General features: G+C 44.8%; 1 protein-coding gene across 7 annotated transcripts in view; it reads left to right on the top strand.

The window, feature by feature from the left end:
• Positions 1-285: 285 nt before the first annotated feature.
• The window catches only part of NDNF (neuron derived neurotrophic factor), a 31,031-nt gene continuing 13,453 nt past the window's right edge, over positions 286-17,863 (top strand). The window contains exons 1-5 of one of the 7 annotated variants that reach the window (XM_051619720.1): positions 286-346; positions 4,062-4,301; positions 7,949-8,060; positions 16,700-16,783; positions 17,526-17,597. Coding sequence is in view for 3 of the 7 variants with exons in the window: in XM_051619717.1 (XP_051475677.1) it covers positions 8,041-8,060 (20 nt within the window). In the remaining 4 variants the exon portion in view is untranslated. Of the gene's footprint in view, positions 347-4,061; positions 4,302-7,766; positions 7,854-7,948; positions 8,061-9,359; positions 9,786-16,699; positions 16,784-17,525; positions 17,598-17,863 lie in introns of those variants that run through there. The other 6 variants (XM_051619723.1, XM_051619717.1, XM_051619722.1 and 3 more) reach the window with 6 other exon arrangements.

Below are 17,863 nucleotides of genomic sequence, written 5' to 3'. Positions count from 1 at the left end.
CAACCCTGCACCCTTGTAAGACCTGTTCTCTCAGCAACACTGGGGATATTGCCAGGTTGGGGATGTCCTTATTTTTTTGGACTTGTCCTTGGGACAACTGGTAGCATCACCTGTTGGTTGTACACAAAGGCATTGCATGACTTTCCCCTCTCTGCCTGTGTGAGCAGGTTAGCATTGTGCAAATATCTGTATACAGTGTGATGGAGTGCTTTCTTCTCCCAGGAGGTAAATGGTTGCCACAGAGGACTCCTTTTGCCAAGTTTGGATTCTGATTATCCCCAGAAACATTAGTAGAAGAGGAAGAAAAAAAGGATTACGCCTGAACCTCGGGAAGAAGTTGATTCTGGTAAGAAACTTGGGGCTTGTGAAATTTTTGCCTGTATGTTTCTTGTATTCAGTGGAAGAGTGTTTTAAGCAGAGATCTTAGTAGCATTCCTCAGAGCCTTCCAGCACAGCAGGTTGTGGTGTTAACAGACAATAAATGCTGGTTCTCTGTAGAGGGGTGGGAGAAGAAGTGGGGGTTGGAAAATATTTCATTGGCTTGTACAAAAAACCTTAAAGCTGGTGTTGAGAAAAATAATTATCTTTAAGCAAACAGTTCCACTAGGAAAGTAATACCCCAAAAGTACTTCCAACCCCTTAGTTCAGGGGCACTCTTTCCATTCTGACTCTCATTTAGTTGCTGCCCTGTGGTCCTCCAGCTGGTGTTGTAAAAATGAGAGGAAAAATTAAATAAATATATCCCATCAATTCTTCCTTGGCTCATCTGCACAGATTTCTTAATGTCTTGAGGCAAGCTCTCCCATGGGCTTTCCTGAGGACCACACACAGACATGCAGTTCTCCTTGCATTTTTCTCTTAATTGCCTGTCTTCTAACAAGCAGTCCTTGTGCTTATCAAGAGTGGCAAACAACATATTTTGAATGGCTCTGATGCACTTAGCTACAAGGAAATTGTAAATAGAAAGTGTCTCTCCTGTGCCTTTTGCTCCTCACGACACATGAATGCTATGAAAAAAAAACACTTCCAATTCCTGGAGGCTCCTACCAGAGACATCACAGCCAGGGCTTCTGAAGGTAAACACGTTCCATGCGTTCCCACATGCTGTATTCTTTAGTCAGAGAAAAGTCTCTGCTGTTGTATAAGATGTTGGGTTTTAAGCTTTGCATAATTGTGTTCTGTATCATTTCGATCTTGTGTGTTTTTAAATTTTGCTTTCCTGGCCAATGCAAGTTACTACAATTAACTTTTAATCTTCTGCATTGGTCTTTATCATCTATTCACTTGAGACGGGAAGCAATTATAGATCTTTGACATAGATGTCCTACTTAGTCTCAGCAAAATATCTTTAACAGGATCTGGTGTTTAATAAGAGAGGATTAAAAACTATAGTAACATCCTAAAATGTAAACATGGGAACTTTGTAGTTCCTGTGCTAGGCTGTCTCCCATCAGTGGAACCAGGTCCAGTATCTGGAGAAGGTTCTTAGCAATCAGGGCTCCTGCCATGGGTTTGCTGTGTGACCAGAAACATGTCCCAGTTGGCTCAGTTTGCTGTCTAAAGCCAGTCACCTGGTGCCACCTGAAATGCCCTTGGGTATTCAAAACATCTACAGATATAGTACTGAACAATGGGAGGCTCATGCCCTTCAGTACAGGCAGCTATGGCCAAATAGAACCCTCAGAGATGCCTCAGAGGATGATAGATGCTTCTATTCAGGAAAGTGAAGTAGCCTTTAGTTATGATTGATTGCAGCTTTCCTCTGTGAGAGCTGAATAGCCAAACTGAGTGAGCTTTCGGTTAATTGTCCTTTGAACACAGTCAGCATGGATCAAAGCAAGACAAAACTTGTGATAAAGCGCTGATGCTGGATGGCTGGTCCTGTCAATTCTTGTTGGAGGGGTTTGTAACTCTGGGTTTGACCCTCAGGACCAAAATCTATCCCGTGAAGTAAGTTAAGGTTGAATTTCCCATGCATTGTTGGGCACCTGAACTTGGCCCTGGGAGAGGGCTGGATGGATGGTGGACGTGGCAGTGTTAGGTTAATGGTTGGACTTGTTGATCTCAAAGGTCTTTTCCAACCAAAACGATTCTATGGATGTTTCGACGTTTTGGGAAGGCCCACCAGATGGAGCTCTTGTTTGATGGATAGAGCTTCTCAAGCTGCTGCAAAACCCGAGAAAATGGGACATAGAGCTTGTTTTCATTGGGTTGTTTCATGTAATGGGGTTGACTCGAGCAAGCCTGCTTCCCAAGTGCTTGCTTTCAATGGCGCGTGTTTGATGCTAAGGATGCAGGAAAAGGAAATACATTTTTGTGGGTAGAAGTGCTTGAAACTTTCATTGATATTTTCATGTTCTTGTTGCTGAATTGTTCTGCAGAACTGTTTCAGCACTCATTCCCTCAAATCTTTCTGTCCCTTTTTATGCTTTCCATATTTAATTATAATAATTACTCTCCTTAGCAATTGTATTAAAACCATATAAAATCGAAGCACTGGAAAACTTGCCTAATGGTTTAGAGGAAAAAAATGCACAGTTGGGGTGTGAGAAGGAGAAGTGTTCAGCCTTAAACGTGGTTACCTAAAGACAGCTAATAAAACTTTAGAGTGTGGCAAAGAAAGCAGAGTTAAGCATGTCTCAGCCCGTGAAGTTTTCTGAAAGATGTCATCTGTGAATTTGGAGGTCCAGCTACACGCCATTGCCAACAGGACTGTGCTCATTTGGTATGCACATCACCTCTCAGATTTGTGCCTTGAAAGCTTTTAAAACACATTTTTAGAAGCACATTTGTTATTCTTGTAATCAAACAACTACAGTAATACATCAGAGAGCAATGTAAACGCTCCGGCTATGAGGACATTTATGCTTATCTTCAACATGGGTGGTACAAGCACTGATGAGATTTGACCCCTGTTCCATGCAGTGTGAGGTAGTAATGAGCCACAGTCTTTGTGGAAAGCAAAATTAATGAATGTCACCAATTGTGCCTTCTAGTGAGACAATCAAGTCTTTATAGCCCACCTGCATTCTCCATAATGCAACCATCACCATCTCCATAATGCAACTTAGCCATCCTGATGGCTCTGAGGATGTCCTGGTGGGGTTAACAGCAAGCTGAATTTGACTCACTTGCTATCTGTTTTATTTTAAACTGCACCAACCAGCTAATAAAATGTGTTCATCCCAAGCAGCCTCTAGTTTCAGACAACATGAAGAAGGCCTACTGCCTTGTACCCTGGGATTTCTGGGTTTGTGAGAGGAAAAACAGTCAGATGATCTTTTATTCTAAATGATGTAGGGTGAGCTTCCCTTCAATAATGCCTTTAAAAGAACCACTCTGCTGTTGTCTGGAGCTCTCCTCTGCTCTGTATAAGTGCCCGTCAGCACACGAAACATTGCTGCAAATCGCTGGGTGCTATTGCCTACTCTTGGATAGGAAAAAAGGAGTAAGCATGAGTTAATGTAGCTGGATGTATACTCTTAAGTGCTGTGTGGCAGCTAGTTGTAATGTTACAGTAGCCAGACATCACACCACGCTTAATTTAACCTCTTTTTGTATTGTTACCACCTGTAGTGCTGACTTTGAAAGTGGATAAAGTTGAAAAATGGGGCTCTCCAAAGGAGGGTTAAGAGTTATCTGTAATTATGGACAATCAAATTTTAGCTCAGATACATTTCAGATTCTCCCAGCAATGGTGTCATCTGGTCAATAAAAACTTCCCTTTTGCTCTTTCTTTCACAGTGTTTTCTAATAAGCAAATTGCATATTCTGATTTCCTAGGAATCATGGGTGCCTGCTGATTAAATACACTCAGTGACAAGGGTCAACACTTATTCAGGAATATTCAATTGAGAGAGCCATGCCCACTGCACACAGAAATGTTATGTGCTGTAGATGTACAAAAATGCTAAGAATTCTGAGCGTCTTGGTGTTAACACTCAGCTTGGGATCTGGGAAAGTCCAAAGGGAAAAATGCTGTTATTGAGGGTGATTTGGGTGTATCTGCTCAGTGGAGTTTATGATTATTGTTTTTTTCCTTGTTTTCATTGGTTAACCAGAAGGGAAGAAGTCTGAGTCTTGAAATGGGAGCTGAGGATATTGAAGGCTGGTCTTCACCTTGAGGGAGGAAGGAGAAGGGGAGGAGAAGGCTGATGCCATGGATTTTTCAGTAGCCTGGAAAGAATTAGGACACTGCAGACTCCCCATGTCTGTCCTGTGTGAAGGCAAATCATTCTCAGTTCGGTGTCATCAGATAAACCCAAAATCAGTTCTTCAAATCAGATCTAGTTTTCTTCCAAGTAAGTTGCAATTTTGTATTTCACAGATAAGTACTTAAAGTTCCCAGTTTTTCCCTAAAAATTGCAATTACTACTTATGCCCTGTGTTTTTTTGAGGAGCAGAATGTCCTTTTTGTCCACGTGTGTGTGGAAGCTGTTTGTATGGCTGAAGTTCAGGGCATGTGAAGCATTTCATGCAAAAAAAAAAAGTTCATGTTTAGTTTAAAGTACCACTTTTGAACAGCTGATTCTTTCTGCCAAGGAAAGAATTTTTTGCTCTATGGTGTGAGTGTGTTGAAAATAGTGACTTGAATAAACACTTTGTGGTGACATGTCTAAAACAATAATTCTTTGGAGACAGGAATATAACAGGAATTTAGGTCTGGGCTGTGTCTGTGGGAACACCTAGTCACATACGAATTAAAGGGTACGTGTTCTAGATCAAAGTAGCCTGTACTTCGTAACACATCTAATTATCATACCATTCTCCTTTATTAAATTCACTTGTTTTAATTAGAGGAATGGTTACTTTGCATCAGAGTTTAAGGGGTCTGTTGGGCACTTGAGATTAAATCAGTGGTTTGTTAACAATTTTATGTGAGAAGTAGATTAGATTGTTTAAATTAAGTGAAGTAGCATCATTTTTCTTTTCTCAGTAGAATAAAATTCTGATTAAGAAATAATGCTTGGAGCATGAGAGCTCTGCTTGTCATTATTTTTCACATGCAGATCTGGGATTTTACAGTGGAATAATTTGTCTTTAATATAATTTTCTAATATTACATCAAGTTGGGCAAAATAAAACAAATGCTACAGTAGTGTCTAACAGCAGGTGTTTTCCAGTGATGATAGGGGAAATGCCAAATCTGACTACTCAGTTCAATAGGACCATATTTTAGATTTGTGTTTTGGTTTTGCACTGTTGGAGCACAAGCTCTTGTTAATCAGTTCATAAAACAGTAGGATTAAAAAGAATGCACTGGACGTGTAAACCAGTCAACACTGAGAGATTTTAAAGATTAGCTTAATAAATAAAACATAATTGGATTAAATAGGCAAGGAATGAGTTAAGGGCAGCCCAAATGTGTAATTTCTTGGGGTCAGCAGCAATGCATCACTTTACACCACAGCTGGGTAATGCCCAGAGGGCATCTAACAGGGTGTCATGAAATTGTATTAACCACGCTCTGCTGTTGAGGTGTCTTGTTTTATCCTTCTCCCACCAGCACTTTTAAGTGATGCAGAAGAAATACTGAGCGAAATCACAAGCTGCGCACCAACTGCTGCACATGCTTTTGATTTTTCTCAAGATAGGTCAAAGAAAATGTCTCTTATTAAAGCAAGAAACGGTAAATTGAAGCAGGAAGGGAGACGGCAGAGCACTTGCAGGATGCTCACACCACCCTGCTGCTGCTCCCAGTAGGTCTGGGTTTTTGGTGGAAGCGTGCTGAGCACACTGCTCCTTGCCTGCCTGCCCAGGCTGCACCTGGCGAAGCAGCAGGGGAAGATGTTCACACAGGCTCCTGCTTTGCAAGGCCCTGAAAGGTCACTCTGCTTCAAGCAGCACCCGCTTGCTGAATAATGGTCAGAAGAAAAATTCAGCTTATTGCTCAAATGAAACATGTGGCTCAGCCTCAGGCAGGGAAAACCCAGTAAGCAACTGGGTATCATCTCTAATCTTACCAAGTAGGAGTATCATCTCAATGCTTACCACAAAGTTTTATTGCTTACCTCCACGCTGTTGCTGTTTGGACTCCACCTGGGCATTCATGTGTTGCTCCACTGGGGAAGGCAGTGGTGGCTTCTGAGCCAGATGCTTCCTAAATGCCTCTCAAGGCCCCCACTGCCCAGACCATTCCTCTTCTGAGACAGTGAGCACTGTGTGATGCTGCATAACTAAAAACCATCACAGCCCATCGGGCATATTTGATTGATAAATCCAGTTTAGTATCTCAGTTTCTGAGGTTAATACGTAATGATACCCTTTCCTGAGCAGCAAATGTTAATCAATGGATTACTGATAACAGACTTTCATATCTGCATCACAATGAGAACCACATAATTGGGTGAAAAAAATTATATATATATGCAATTAAACATACACGTGCAAGCACACACAGTGTCATCTGCCTTCCATACCAAATGCACAGCAGCACTGGGTGCTAAAATTTGCAATGAATTATTTATATGATGAATTATCCTACCCTTTCTCTCCTCCTAGAATATCCAATTGCCCACTTCCATTTTTGTTTCAGAAAGATTTATTGTTCTGATTTATTCACTGGGTAGCTTATTAAACATTTCCTCCATAATACACAACATGCCTCTTGTTTGTGGTAGCACCTATCCACTCGCTCTAATAAGGTCTCCCAGCATGGCGAAACCGTGAAGAGCACAATTGTTACCCAGACAGTTTACAGCTGCCTTTGTGAACCAATTACAGATGTTCCAACTTTTAGATATTTATTTGCTGACTTAAGTCAAAACAGTTTCAACCGCCGAGGAAATGATGTGCAGCTACAGACAAAGGTTGCGACTGCAGACAAATTAGTAATTTGGTTCTCATCAGTATTTAGGGTACACCTCTTGAAATTCATTCTTGCTCCCATTTTTGCTGGTAAAACTCAGTTCCCTGGAAGCCTTTGAAAGGGTGGAAGGAGGAGTGCCCAGAGCCAAGTCTTGTAAGGGTCTGCCCATCTTCTTCCCCTCTAGTTTCTCAGTTTTGCCGCACCGATGTAAGGAGCAGTGTTTTATGGTCAAAAGTTTCTCACCCTGGGTGTTCCTTGTTGCCATCCCTGGGACCTGCTCCTGTGCAGATTGTACAAACGTGAATCATCTCTGGATTCAGGCGGTAGCATTTCTGTACCAATTTCCTTGGTGCTGTGATAGTACCTGGGACAGTTAAATGGATTTAAAAGGAGTCACCTACCCACAAGTATTTTCAGTATTTTGCGCTTTTATTGTTTGTTTCCCCTCTAACTGGCTGCCCTAGTACCTCCCAGGCATTTATGTAATTTTCCGCATTTAAATCCCCAATCCACCTTCCGTATCTGTGGTTAATATTTTTGTACCTTGTAAATTTTGAGAAGAGCAAATCTTGTTCTGAAAGTGTTTGAACTGTTCCTTTGGCTGGGAGTTGCTCTGTGCTATGCTTTAAATCACAACAGAGATTTACAGTTGTGATAGAGGTGGAACTGCAAGCATCCAAAAAAAAAAGTTATCTATAGGCAGAGGAGTCAGTATTCACACACCTCAGTAAATAATATCCCAGGCTTGTCATCTCGCTTCCCCTGAAATCACAAACAGTAATACCCTCTAAGAACAATAGCACTAAAACTGTCCTTGGGTTAAAAATAATCGGTTTGCCTGTGTGTGAAGCACAGAGTCTCAAGAGCTCTTTAGCTGGGTAGCAATATTTTACCTCTAATGACCTCAAACCCGAGCCAGCCATTTTTGCAGGCTCTCAGAACACTCTTGTGCCACGAATCATACCCAGAGGTAGCTGCCTGCCTTCACCTCAGCCCGTCCCTCTCTGCTGGCTTCTGCGTGCTCCAAAGGCTTGGGGAAAAACTCGTAAGATTGTGCTGGGTTCTCTTTACTAAATTTGGCTTTTTTATTTAGTCAGATTCTCTCATTTTCAGAAGATTGAATCTCTGTGTCTTCTGCAGCAGAAGAGGAGCACGTGTAGTTTGCTGAGAGCTTTTTTTATTGAGGTGTTGCAGTGGGAGGCAAACGATCATCTAAAAAGGACGAAGTCGGGATGCTGTGTGTGAATACCAGGTATTTTTTTTAAGTTCTCCTTAAACATCCATAAATTAATTCTAAACATCTGTGTCTTTTCTCCCTTCCCCAAGCTCCCACCCTGCAACCTATTTGAAAATGAAAAGTATAGTTGTGAAATATGTAAAAATAGGGACATGAAAACAGAAGGATAACTGGATGGGGGCTCCTCTTTTTTTGTTGTTGTTTTGTTTTTTTTCCTTAATCCTCGATTTCTTTAGTCAACTTATATTTTTGAGCAGACCCTGGGGCAGAGGGCTTGCTGGCTTGCAGTGAGGGACTTGGCCACTCTGTGAGTTGACAGAGTGGGAGGTAAGTGGCAGTAACTAATGGCAATTAGCAGAGGTCTGGGCAGCTACATGTCCCTGAAGGCATGAGCTCTTTTGGGAGTTGCCTCTTCACGGAGTAACGCTGATTGTCACTCTACAAAATATGACAATTTGCATCCCTCCATGGAGGCTTGGCTGTCAGGTTTACTCAGTAATCTTGTGGAAAAAAAGGAGGTTTGATTTTATTTTTGCTCCCCAAATTGGTTGAAGTAGTAGGGAAGGTGTGATTACTGTCAGGGAAACTACTCATCAGCTGCTCTTGGTAATAGCTTGTTTAATGCTTGTGTAGTGCTTGACATTTTTATGACTGATGTGTCAAAAAAAAAAAAAAAGAAAGAAAGAAAGAAAAGAAACAGAGAGAGAGGGGTTTGGTTTTCAATGGCAAAGGATACTTTTCACCTTTTCGTTGCAGCTCCCAGGAAACAGTAGGACAAACCTCTCTCTCCCCCTGACCCTGAAACCTGCCTCTCACCAAAACGCAAAGAGGGAGAAGGTGGGGGCTGCGAGACCCGCTTGCCAAATTGCGGGAGGGTTTAACGAATTCCATTTCTCACGCATCCTTAACCACCTCACCAGCCCTCTCTCCTCCGCCCATCACTCTTAGGGTGTTCCGCAGCATTCCCGAAGCGGGAGTGCTCCCCCGACCCCTTTCTCCGCCACCGTACCCCATCCCTGAGACCCCCCCACACTCCCCACTTCCCGGTAGGATCACCCTTCCAAGATGGTTGTTGAGTAGCTTCTTGCAGCGCGGCACAAAGCCGGGCGGCTCTGCCGGGGACTGAGGCGGGGGGAACGGACGGAGACAGGACCCTCGCCCCGGGGCCAGCGACCTGGGCTCCCCCGCGGGCCCGCCCCTCCGCGGAGCTGCGCGGGGCGGGGCGGCCGCCCCCCTTCCCCCCCCAGGGCACCCCTGCCCGCCCCGGCGGCATCAGCGAGACGCTCCGCGCTCCTTTGCTCCTCTCCGCGCTCCTTTGCTCCTCTCCGCGCTCCTTTGCTCCTCTCCGCGCCGCTCCGCTCCTCTCCGCTCCTCCTGCAAACTTTTGCTGCCGCGGAGCGGCTCCGCCGCTCTTCCCGGGAGGCGAGGTCGGAGCCGTGCCCGCGTCCCGGGCGGGTGCCCCAGGGGGTCTCCCGGCTATTTTTTCCCCTGGTTTTGATTGTTTTTCCTCCTTTTTTTTTTTTTCCTTCTTTTTTTTTTGCTTGTTTGTATCTTTGGGTTTTGTTTCTTTTTTTTTCCGCGGGGAGGGGTGGGGAGGGAAGGGACTATAAAGCGGCAAGGGACGCGAGTGACACAGTCCCTGCTGCAGCCCTGCTCCTGTCGGAGCACCCCCGCCCCCCTAATCAAGGAGCCCCTCTCGCCCCTCGGGGAGCAGGACGGTACGGCACTGGACGCCGCAAGGTAAGGCACCGGGCAAGCGGGTCCGATTGCCGTCGGGGCGGGGAGCTCGGTACTCGCCCCCCTCCCCCGCCTTCGGCTGCGGGACCCTCGGCCGAAGCGGCCACCCTGTCGCGGTCCCTCTCGCTGCAGCCCCTCATCCCGACAGCGCTGCAGCTTTTGTGGGATGCTGCCGCTCGGACCTCAGTGCCCTTTCGTTTCGGTTCTTCTCCTCCCCCTCACCCGCCACCTTCCCTTTGAATTTGGTTTTTTCTCCCTTTTTTAGCTTTCTCTTAGCTTGGAGTCAGGGCTGCCGCCGGGAGCCCCGGCTGGTCCTTAGCGGGTGTGTGCCAAGCAGGCAGCGGCTTCGGTTTCACCAGCATCGTACATTGCTCTTGTGGGGGGGTTGAAGTAAAAAAAATGAGGTGGAAAACTCAACGGTGGGATGTAAATGTGGAGATTTGCCCCGTGCAGCTTAGGTTATGTATTTATTTCGGCAGCGCAGGGACAATGGCTACCAAGTGTTGTTTAATCACTTGCAGCCACAACTTTCCTGTATTTTAACCTTTGCAGTTAGCGCAGATTTTGGAAACGCAGTGATTCTCTGAGCTGTTTTTGTGCCTGGTGTATTTCACAATGGAGCAGTAATGTGCCCTGATTCCTCAGACCAGTTATCTTGGTGCCAGGGGATGAGTGTGGTCTTGTCCGTGTCGTGGTGCCCAGGGCAGCTCCAGAATTCCTCCCGGTGGGCACCTCCGTGAGCGAGGCAAGGTTCAAAGAGCTGGTTGGGAAGCTTGTTAGCGTCCTTTAGATTTTTTTCTCCCCACCGAAGGGTCTGGTTAGCATCTAGTTAGAATCTTTAATTGAAACGCTTAAATAGTGTCGCTGTTCTTGTGGCTGCGCTGCAGGAGGCAAGCTCGGGGTGGGGAGGGGGCATGAGTACACAGTCCTGCCTGGCCTGGCTGGTTGTTTGTGAGCAGATACCAGGGGATGTTCAGTGACATGAATGTGGCACTGTGTCTCCACCAGAGCATCCTACAGTCAGGCTGCATTGGCAGCCCCATCCAGCATCGTCTTGGGATGAGCTCCCAGCCTAGGTGCACCAATATCATGCTTGGTCAAGTTGGTGGGGCTGAATTTGTGTAAAACTGGAAGAAATGAGAGCAATTTGAGCGTGAATTCCATTCTGGGTGGCTGGTGGCAAGTGATTTATACATTAGTGATCCTGGCCAGGCACTGCTGGCTTGGCCATAACCTGTAAAAAAAAGTGCTTGGGTGTTAGACAGGATCAGCACCCTTAGATGTGCTGGAAGGGAGCCGGGAGAAAAAACTTTGTGATTCTGCTCAGCCTGCTTGGAAAATCGCTGATTCTTTGCTATTTCAGGTATGGCATTTTAGATTGCTTCTTGTCAGGAATGCCTCATTCTCCTAGCCTTGATCTCCTACTTCATAGTAAAACACATATCTGCGAGAGGAGAGCTGCAGAGGTCAGCTTTCTAGTGCCACTAAAAGTCTGTGTTAGTACTTAAGAGTAATGTCTAGCATTTAAAACTTGGTAGTGTTTGAGGGAGGAGAGGACTTTTTAAAAACACTGATAGATTTTTGTGCTCTAGTTCAACCTTTAAAAATGTGATGAAGCAGAAAAATATGCAGTAGTGCATCGCTCGTGGGTACTGTATGGATGTGTTTGGGGTCCCAGCGCTCTGTTTCATCCTATTGTGAGGAGAATACCTGTCCTGATGCACTTTGTATTGGCAGATGATGACCCCCTTTTTGAAATAACTTTATAACATATCTGAAAAATCCCTGCAGCCTTGTCATGTTTCTCTGATGAGGACACTGGGTGCTTCACACTGTCCCTGTTTCTGTGCAGCATTGGATTCAAAACTCATTGGATTTTCTGATGTAGAGTGTGGGCACTGCAGCGTGTCATTGCCGGCGAGGTGAGGTGACGTGATGCCACACGTGTGCTGCGCATGCCCTGGGATGCGCTGCGCTTGCCGGTGTGCGCTGAAGAGCCACATGGTCCCTGGCACCAGACACACCTGGCAGGTGGTGGTGGCGGCACATGCATGATGTGCTGCTGGCCTCATCAGCTGGTGGGTTACCTCCCGCCCCAGCCACCCCTAACCCCATCCCGGGGCAGCTGGGTGATTGGAGGTGTGGTTCGAGAGGGATTTTGAATACCCTGTGGGATGCTGATCCCACAGAGACTAATTTAATTTAATTTTAAGAAGGCTGTCACGGAGGTGAGGCAGAGCTGTCTAGGATTGCCCTGTGCGCCTGTTGTGTTGTGGATGACTACTTGGGAAACACCAAAGAGAAGTGCTTAGGTTTCCCCTATGTTTATAAATACAATATGGTGCAAACTGTCAAGCAAGCTGTTCAAAATCACATAACGCCTCTGCTGCTGTCCCTGTTCAGCTCCAGTGCCTTCACCACATACTTGGTGTTCATCCGATGTTTAGAGCTCCCGGCACGCAGCTCCGGCCCATCTGCCCTGGTTTCTCCAGCTCTCCTCTCCTCCTCCTGCCAGCTGGGCTGGGGACATGGCAGTGTGAGCACCAACCCTGCCAGCATGGTGAGAGCTCAAGTTGCCCCAGAGCATCCTGGCTCCTACACCAAAACTGCATGGAGAGGCAGAAACGGCATCTCCATGTCTGGTTTGTCCTCCTCGGAATGTTTCTCCACCTGAGACAACCCCTGAAAATGAAGGGATAAACCCCTTTCTGGGAGGTACCTGGGGAGCTGAAGGTGGGGACGGGTGGGTTAATAGCACTCACCTTGGCTGCACAATGTGGTGTTGAGCCTCTAGCTGCATGGTGGCCTTCCAGTCCCTGTCCCACAGCTTCAGCAGGGCTGGATGGAGCCTGTTGGCCAGATATTTCACACAGAAGAGTGTCAGGGCCTTCTGCTTTAATACACATATGTAAAAAAATGAGATGTTTATTAAACTCAGACCCTGCTTTTTCTTTTACAATTTATGTTCTGAAAGACTAGTAATAAACAGTTTATTAAATAGAAATCTTGATTTATTCCTGCAAATGGTTACATTTCAAGCTGGTACCAAACTGTTTTGTAGGAGGCCACCTTTTATGCTTCCCATGGCAGTTTAAAAGATTGCTAGAAAAATAATCCAGAATCTAAGCAGGTTTGGATAAAGGCAAGCCAGGACTCTGGCTTACCACGGAACATCTGGGCACTGGCTTCAGTTACGGCACAGATTTTAGTGAGATAACAAGTCTTGTTTGGCTTTGCCTTCATTTTGAAGTCACTAAATTTTATGTGAATAATAAAACCGTAAGCCCATTACTTCACTATTTTCAAGGGGCTATTTCAGTCCTCCTTCAGGCTCTTGCATCTTTCTAAAGCTGGTTTTATTTTGTTTTACTAAGTGGGTATTTATCTTTTTTGTCCCCGTCTTGCTTTCGCAAGAGGCAGATTTACTAATTGGTACTGATGGACGCAGCAGAGATGTCGGGTTTCCATTTGACCTTGCCCGACGTGCAGGTTTTCTGCATTGAGGACCAGGTAGTGAAAACTGTTTCTCCTTAGGTGCGTTCAAGGGGGTTGGTGTTATTAATGTGGAAGACTGGGTAGCTGCTCTGGGCTACCAGTTCAACTATTTGCAAGAGTTAAAGTAAGAGGAGGTTTTGCTTTCTTTTCCTGTTTGATTATAGAGTGCAGTGCAAAAGGGTAGACCTGGCTGAAGAAGGGAAGGGCCTCCTTGTTTATGCAAGAAAACAAGTCTGCAAGCCTGTACAAAAGGTTTCGGATACTGGTGGGAATGCCCAGTATTGAGGATGGTAACCTAACTAATTATATAGCAAGAAATACACTTCTGGACTATCAGGCCTGTGTGAGAGTGCATGGACAGCCCATGAGACTAACATTTACCTTGCTTACGGAGAACTGGGTGTGATACTGAATGCTGTTGAGCTCTGTATTTTGGTGTCACTGGCTGTATGGACAGGGGTGAAAGGAAAATAAATCACAATTATGTTCAAGGGAAGAACATCATCAGTAAGACCAGTGAGAAGGGACTCAAGTACTGCTTGAACTCTGCTAAATAACAAGCTGTGCAGTGAGTGAGCATCGCCTCAGGGAACAGGCAGAGTATGGAAGCAATGTTCCCCACGCTTCGTTTTACATTGTGACTTAGAATATTTAACTTCTACAACAAAGATCTTCATGACATCAAGGAGGAATAGTTTCTGCCTGAGAAGATGACTCAAATAAGCTAATGCTCATGGATGCATGGAAGGAGCTTTGAAGGCTGAGGAGATGTTATGTTTGAGAACTTAAACAAGATGTCGTTAGGAGAGGAAGTATTTGCCCTTAGATCAGGAAATAGGTCAGGGTAATAAATCATAACTCCAGGAGAAGGTGCTTAAAACTGGAAATAAATTAAGAGGGAGAGAGAGAGTAAATAATAAAAAGAAGTTTGTTCTTTCAAAATCCGTTTTCTAATTTGCAGTATCAAGGACACCCACTGAACAGGAGAAAAGATAAGCATTAACACAAAGCTGAACGGGAACCAGCCAAAAACCTGGTGACGACTTAGATGGCTTTGATTGCACCCCAGGGAGCAAGTCGGTCACATGGGAGATGCTGGAAGGAGGCAAGGCATCATGTTTCAGTTCTTGTTCGAGATTGCTGATACTGTAACTTCATCAAAAGCATGATGATCTTCTGGAGGACATTTTACAGGATGGGTTTTAAATGCTGATCGAGTAATCACACCATGTAACCCAGCCCTCAGTTCATGACTACTCCAGTAAACAAAGATACCTGAATTACCAGAGAGATCCAGGCGAATTCTGCACTGAGCATGTTTCAGAGGACATTGTTCCACCTGGGCAGGGGTGAGAGCTCTGGTAACTGCAGCATTTTCATAACTTCTTATGGATTGCTCAAGAGCACATGGGGTTGTTTGAGTTTTGGCCTGAATTGAGACCACTCTGGTTTTAGGGTAATTAAATTCAGTAGTTGGAGAGATGTTTGTTGCTTGTGTGACAGCTGAGATAAGAAGCAGTGGGTACTTATTGCGAGCACCTGGAAATCTGAAAAACAAAAGCCAATAATTTATCTTTCCTACTTCATTCCCTCCTCGGTGGGTCCGGATATGAGTGCCCCTCCAGCATGACCTTCACACGCTCACAACGTGACACACCACCACGCCAACACTTCCCCTGTGATTTACAGGGGAAAAGCATTGTTCGCCTAATTGAGCGTTGTTGTGGGTTTTTGGTTTTGGGTGTTTGTTTGGTTGTTGTTGTTGTTTTTTTAATTTCAGAAAAGGCAATGTTAAAGGGGTTGAAACTTTATTAGGGTGTAGAGAAAAAATGATGCTTTTCCTCTTTCTCACTTTGAACTTGCTTGATACTAAACTGGAGCAGCTACAGAGGCTGGTGGGGAAGCAGGCAGGAGGCGCAACGGGATCGCAGCTTCTTCACAGACATCTGCAGGGATTATTCAACAGGATAGAGGGTTTTTACAAAGCAACCAGAGTATCATGAAGATGTGAGCTTGAGTTCTCTCTCTTGCTTTGTTTTTGTGCAGCAGATTTACCGCTAATTTGTTTATAGTCAAACAGTGTAAATGAGTCTCAACGTTTTGAAATCTAGAAACCTGATGCAAATTAAGCAGTTTACAGATCGGAATGGTGATGGTGAGGGAAAGCCAAGTGTCTTGGAGCTGCCAGCTGGTCTCTGGATGTGAAGAAAAACATCAGTAAGCAGCGTTAACGGTTTCTAGTCCCCGTTCTTTCTCTTCCTCTGGCTACTAAATCTGCATTTAATTCCCTGTGGGCTTTGTCTCCTGGGTAAGACTACTTACTTGAGTATGATTTGTAGGCCTAATAGGATCTTAGCCTTATTTGGGGAAGACCCTAGGGGCTCTCTCAAACTGATTTTTCAGTAATGAGAAATAATGAATAAAAATCTAATAGTCCTAAGGGGTATTAGAGTTACAGTTTTGCAGGGAAGATTTAATGTCAGTCAATTAAAACTTTTATAATCCTGTTATAGTACAATAGTTGAAAAAAAATTATACTAGGAAAAATAAGTAGGTTTTCAGGCGCTTTCATATCATGTGAACAAGTCTAACTTAATTTAACATTTGAATTAAGCAGGTATTTTAAAGCAGGAGGGTAAGACATCTCTTGCAAGCATGTGATAGCAGGGCAGCTGGCTCAGGGAAAGAAAATGTGCCATGTTAATTCACAGAGCTTGTTCTAATTCCCACTTCGTTAAGAAAGAGAAGTTGTGCAGTGTATTTAAGAAAATCTAAGCGTTTAAGGCTTTAACTAGAAAATGCAAAATTTGTACACGTCAGCGAGATGTGCTCCCAGCAGGCCAAAATATGCTTCTGGCTCAGCCTTTTGCTCACTGGGTTCATGGCTGTCCCCATCAGGCACAACAGGCTCGGCCGATGAGGTTTTGTTCAGTTTGGGCCCATGTGAACACTTGGTGAAATGTGCACCTGGGAGTGATGTGGAACCCAGGAGCATCATCCCCACAGGCAGAGCCCCTAGTCCAGCTCCAGCCCAAACCTTTTGGGCTTCCTGAAATGCCTTAAGGGGACAAAGCACAGCAGAGCGCATTCTTTTTTTTTTTTTTTTTTTTTTTAAATTTACAGCTTTTTGGGGTTTACAGTGCAATTTTAATGGGGATGTTGAAATGACCTTTTGGCCTTTAGCAGTAACCTTCATCCAAGGACCTCATGGCCATTTCCTGTCACTAGGAACATCCCTAGGAACTCGGGACATCCCTAGAAGGCAACACTGAGTCCCATGCCATAGCTCTCACCACATCTTCCCCCTTTGGGAAGGGAAATGCCCTTGGCAGCCATCTCTGGATGTATAAGTTCCTTACTTTTCTCTCCACTTTCATCCTTATTCTTTCTCCCTTCTTTTCTTCTCCCTGCTATCAACCAAGGATGTATGGTTACCGTAAGAAGGCCTGAAGATTTTGGGGTTGTTTGGATGTTCGTTCACCCATGACAGTCTGATCTATCTGCCGGTATGTGTTCCCTCTGCTTTTGGTCACAGTAACTAGATAAAGGACTAACCTTTCACCCGCCAGCCTGGACAAATAAACAATGGCTCAGCAGTAGAGTGGAGCTCAAACCAACCCTTTCAATAATCTGATTTTTTAGGTCCCTTATCACAGCTCTGTAGTTGACCCAGCAAGTTTGAAGCTCTTGCAGCATGTCCCTTCAGAGGACCCATCTTTTTGTACTTGGGAAAGACTTTTTCAGCTTGGTCATGAAAAAGTCCACCTCTTAGAAAACCAGAAAAGTCTTAGAAACCCACCCTGGAGACTGGCAGCTCCCAAACACACTCCTATCCTGCTTTGATATGATGGGTTGGTGGCTGGTGAGCTGTGGTTGGACTTGCAGGTGGCTGTGTCAAGAAATTTGGAGCAGCTGGTGTCCTTCGCTGGCCATTTTCACTAATTAACTGAGTTGCCCCCTATAGGAATCTGTGTCTTTTTAAAGCAGGATACCAAGGAAATACATGCCAGAAGGCAAAATATAGCCAGCATGAGCATTCCTGCTTTTTCTCATCCCTGCCCACATAGTGTGTGGAAGTGAGCATGTGGAAGAGGCAATTTTCAGAATGGCACACAAGAGAAGTGGTGAGGCCAGTGGTCCTCCCTGTGATGTGGTTCACTTGCGGTGGGGCCATCCTATGCTTTCAGCCTCTGAGGAAGTCACCAGAGCTGATGGTGTGACCAAGAAATTGTGTGTGCTGCTTTCTAGGGACAGTGGGGATCTGCGTGGGGAACGATAGACACACTGGGTCTTGGAAAGTCTTTGCTGCTGTAACTGCGGGTGAGTTTTGTCAGCTCTAATGCTGAGCATGCTGGTAGAAATATGTAAATATCAATATCTTCAGCACTACATTTGATACTTTCAATTTTTAAACGCTTGACAAATGTTTACATATTTTCACCAACCCTTTTCCAACTCTGGAAAATGAGACACAGCATTTGTGAATTACCGTGATGCATAACAAAACATTATGAGAGAGCACCTTAAGGGTTCATTAAGGACTTGTAGGGCCTAAGATTTCCTTTGCATAAAGCTGAAGGCAGATA

Source organism: Apus apus, chromosome 4 (assembly GCF_020740795.1).
Source record: "Apus apus isolate bApuApu2 chromosome 4, bApuApu2.pri.cur, whole genome shotgun sequence".
NCBI classification, from domain to species: domain Eukaryota; kingdom Metazoa; phylum Chordata; class Aves; order Apodiformes; family Apodidae; genus Apus; species Apus apus.
The sequence above is the reverse complement of the archived record's forward strand: the minus strand, read 5'-3'. Positions and strand labels throughout refer to the sequence as shown.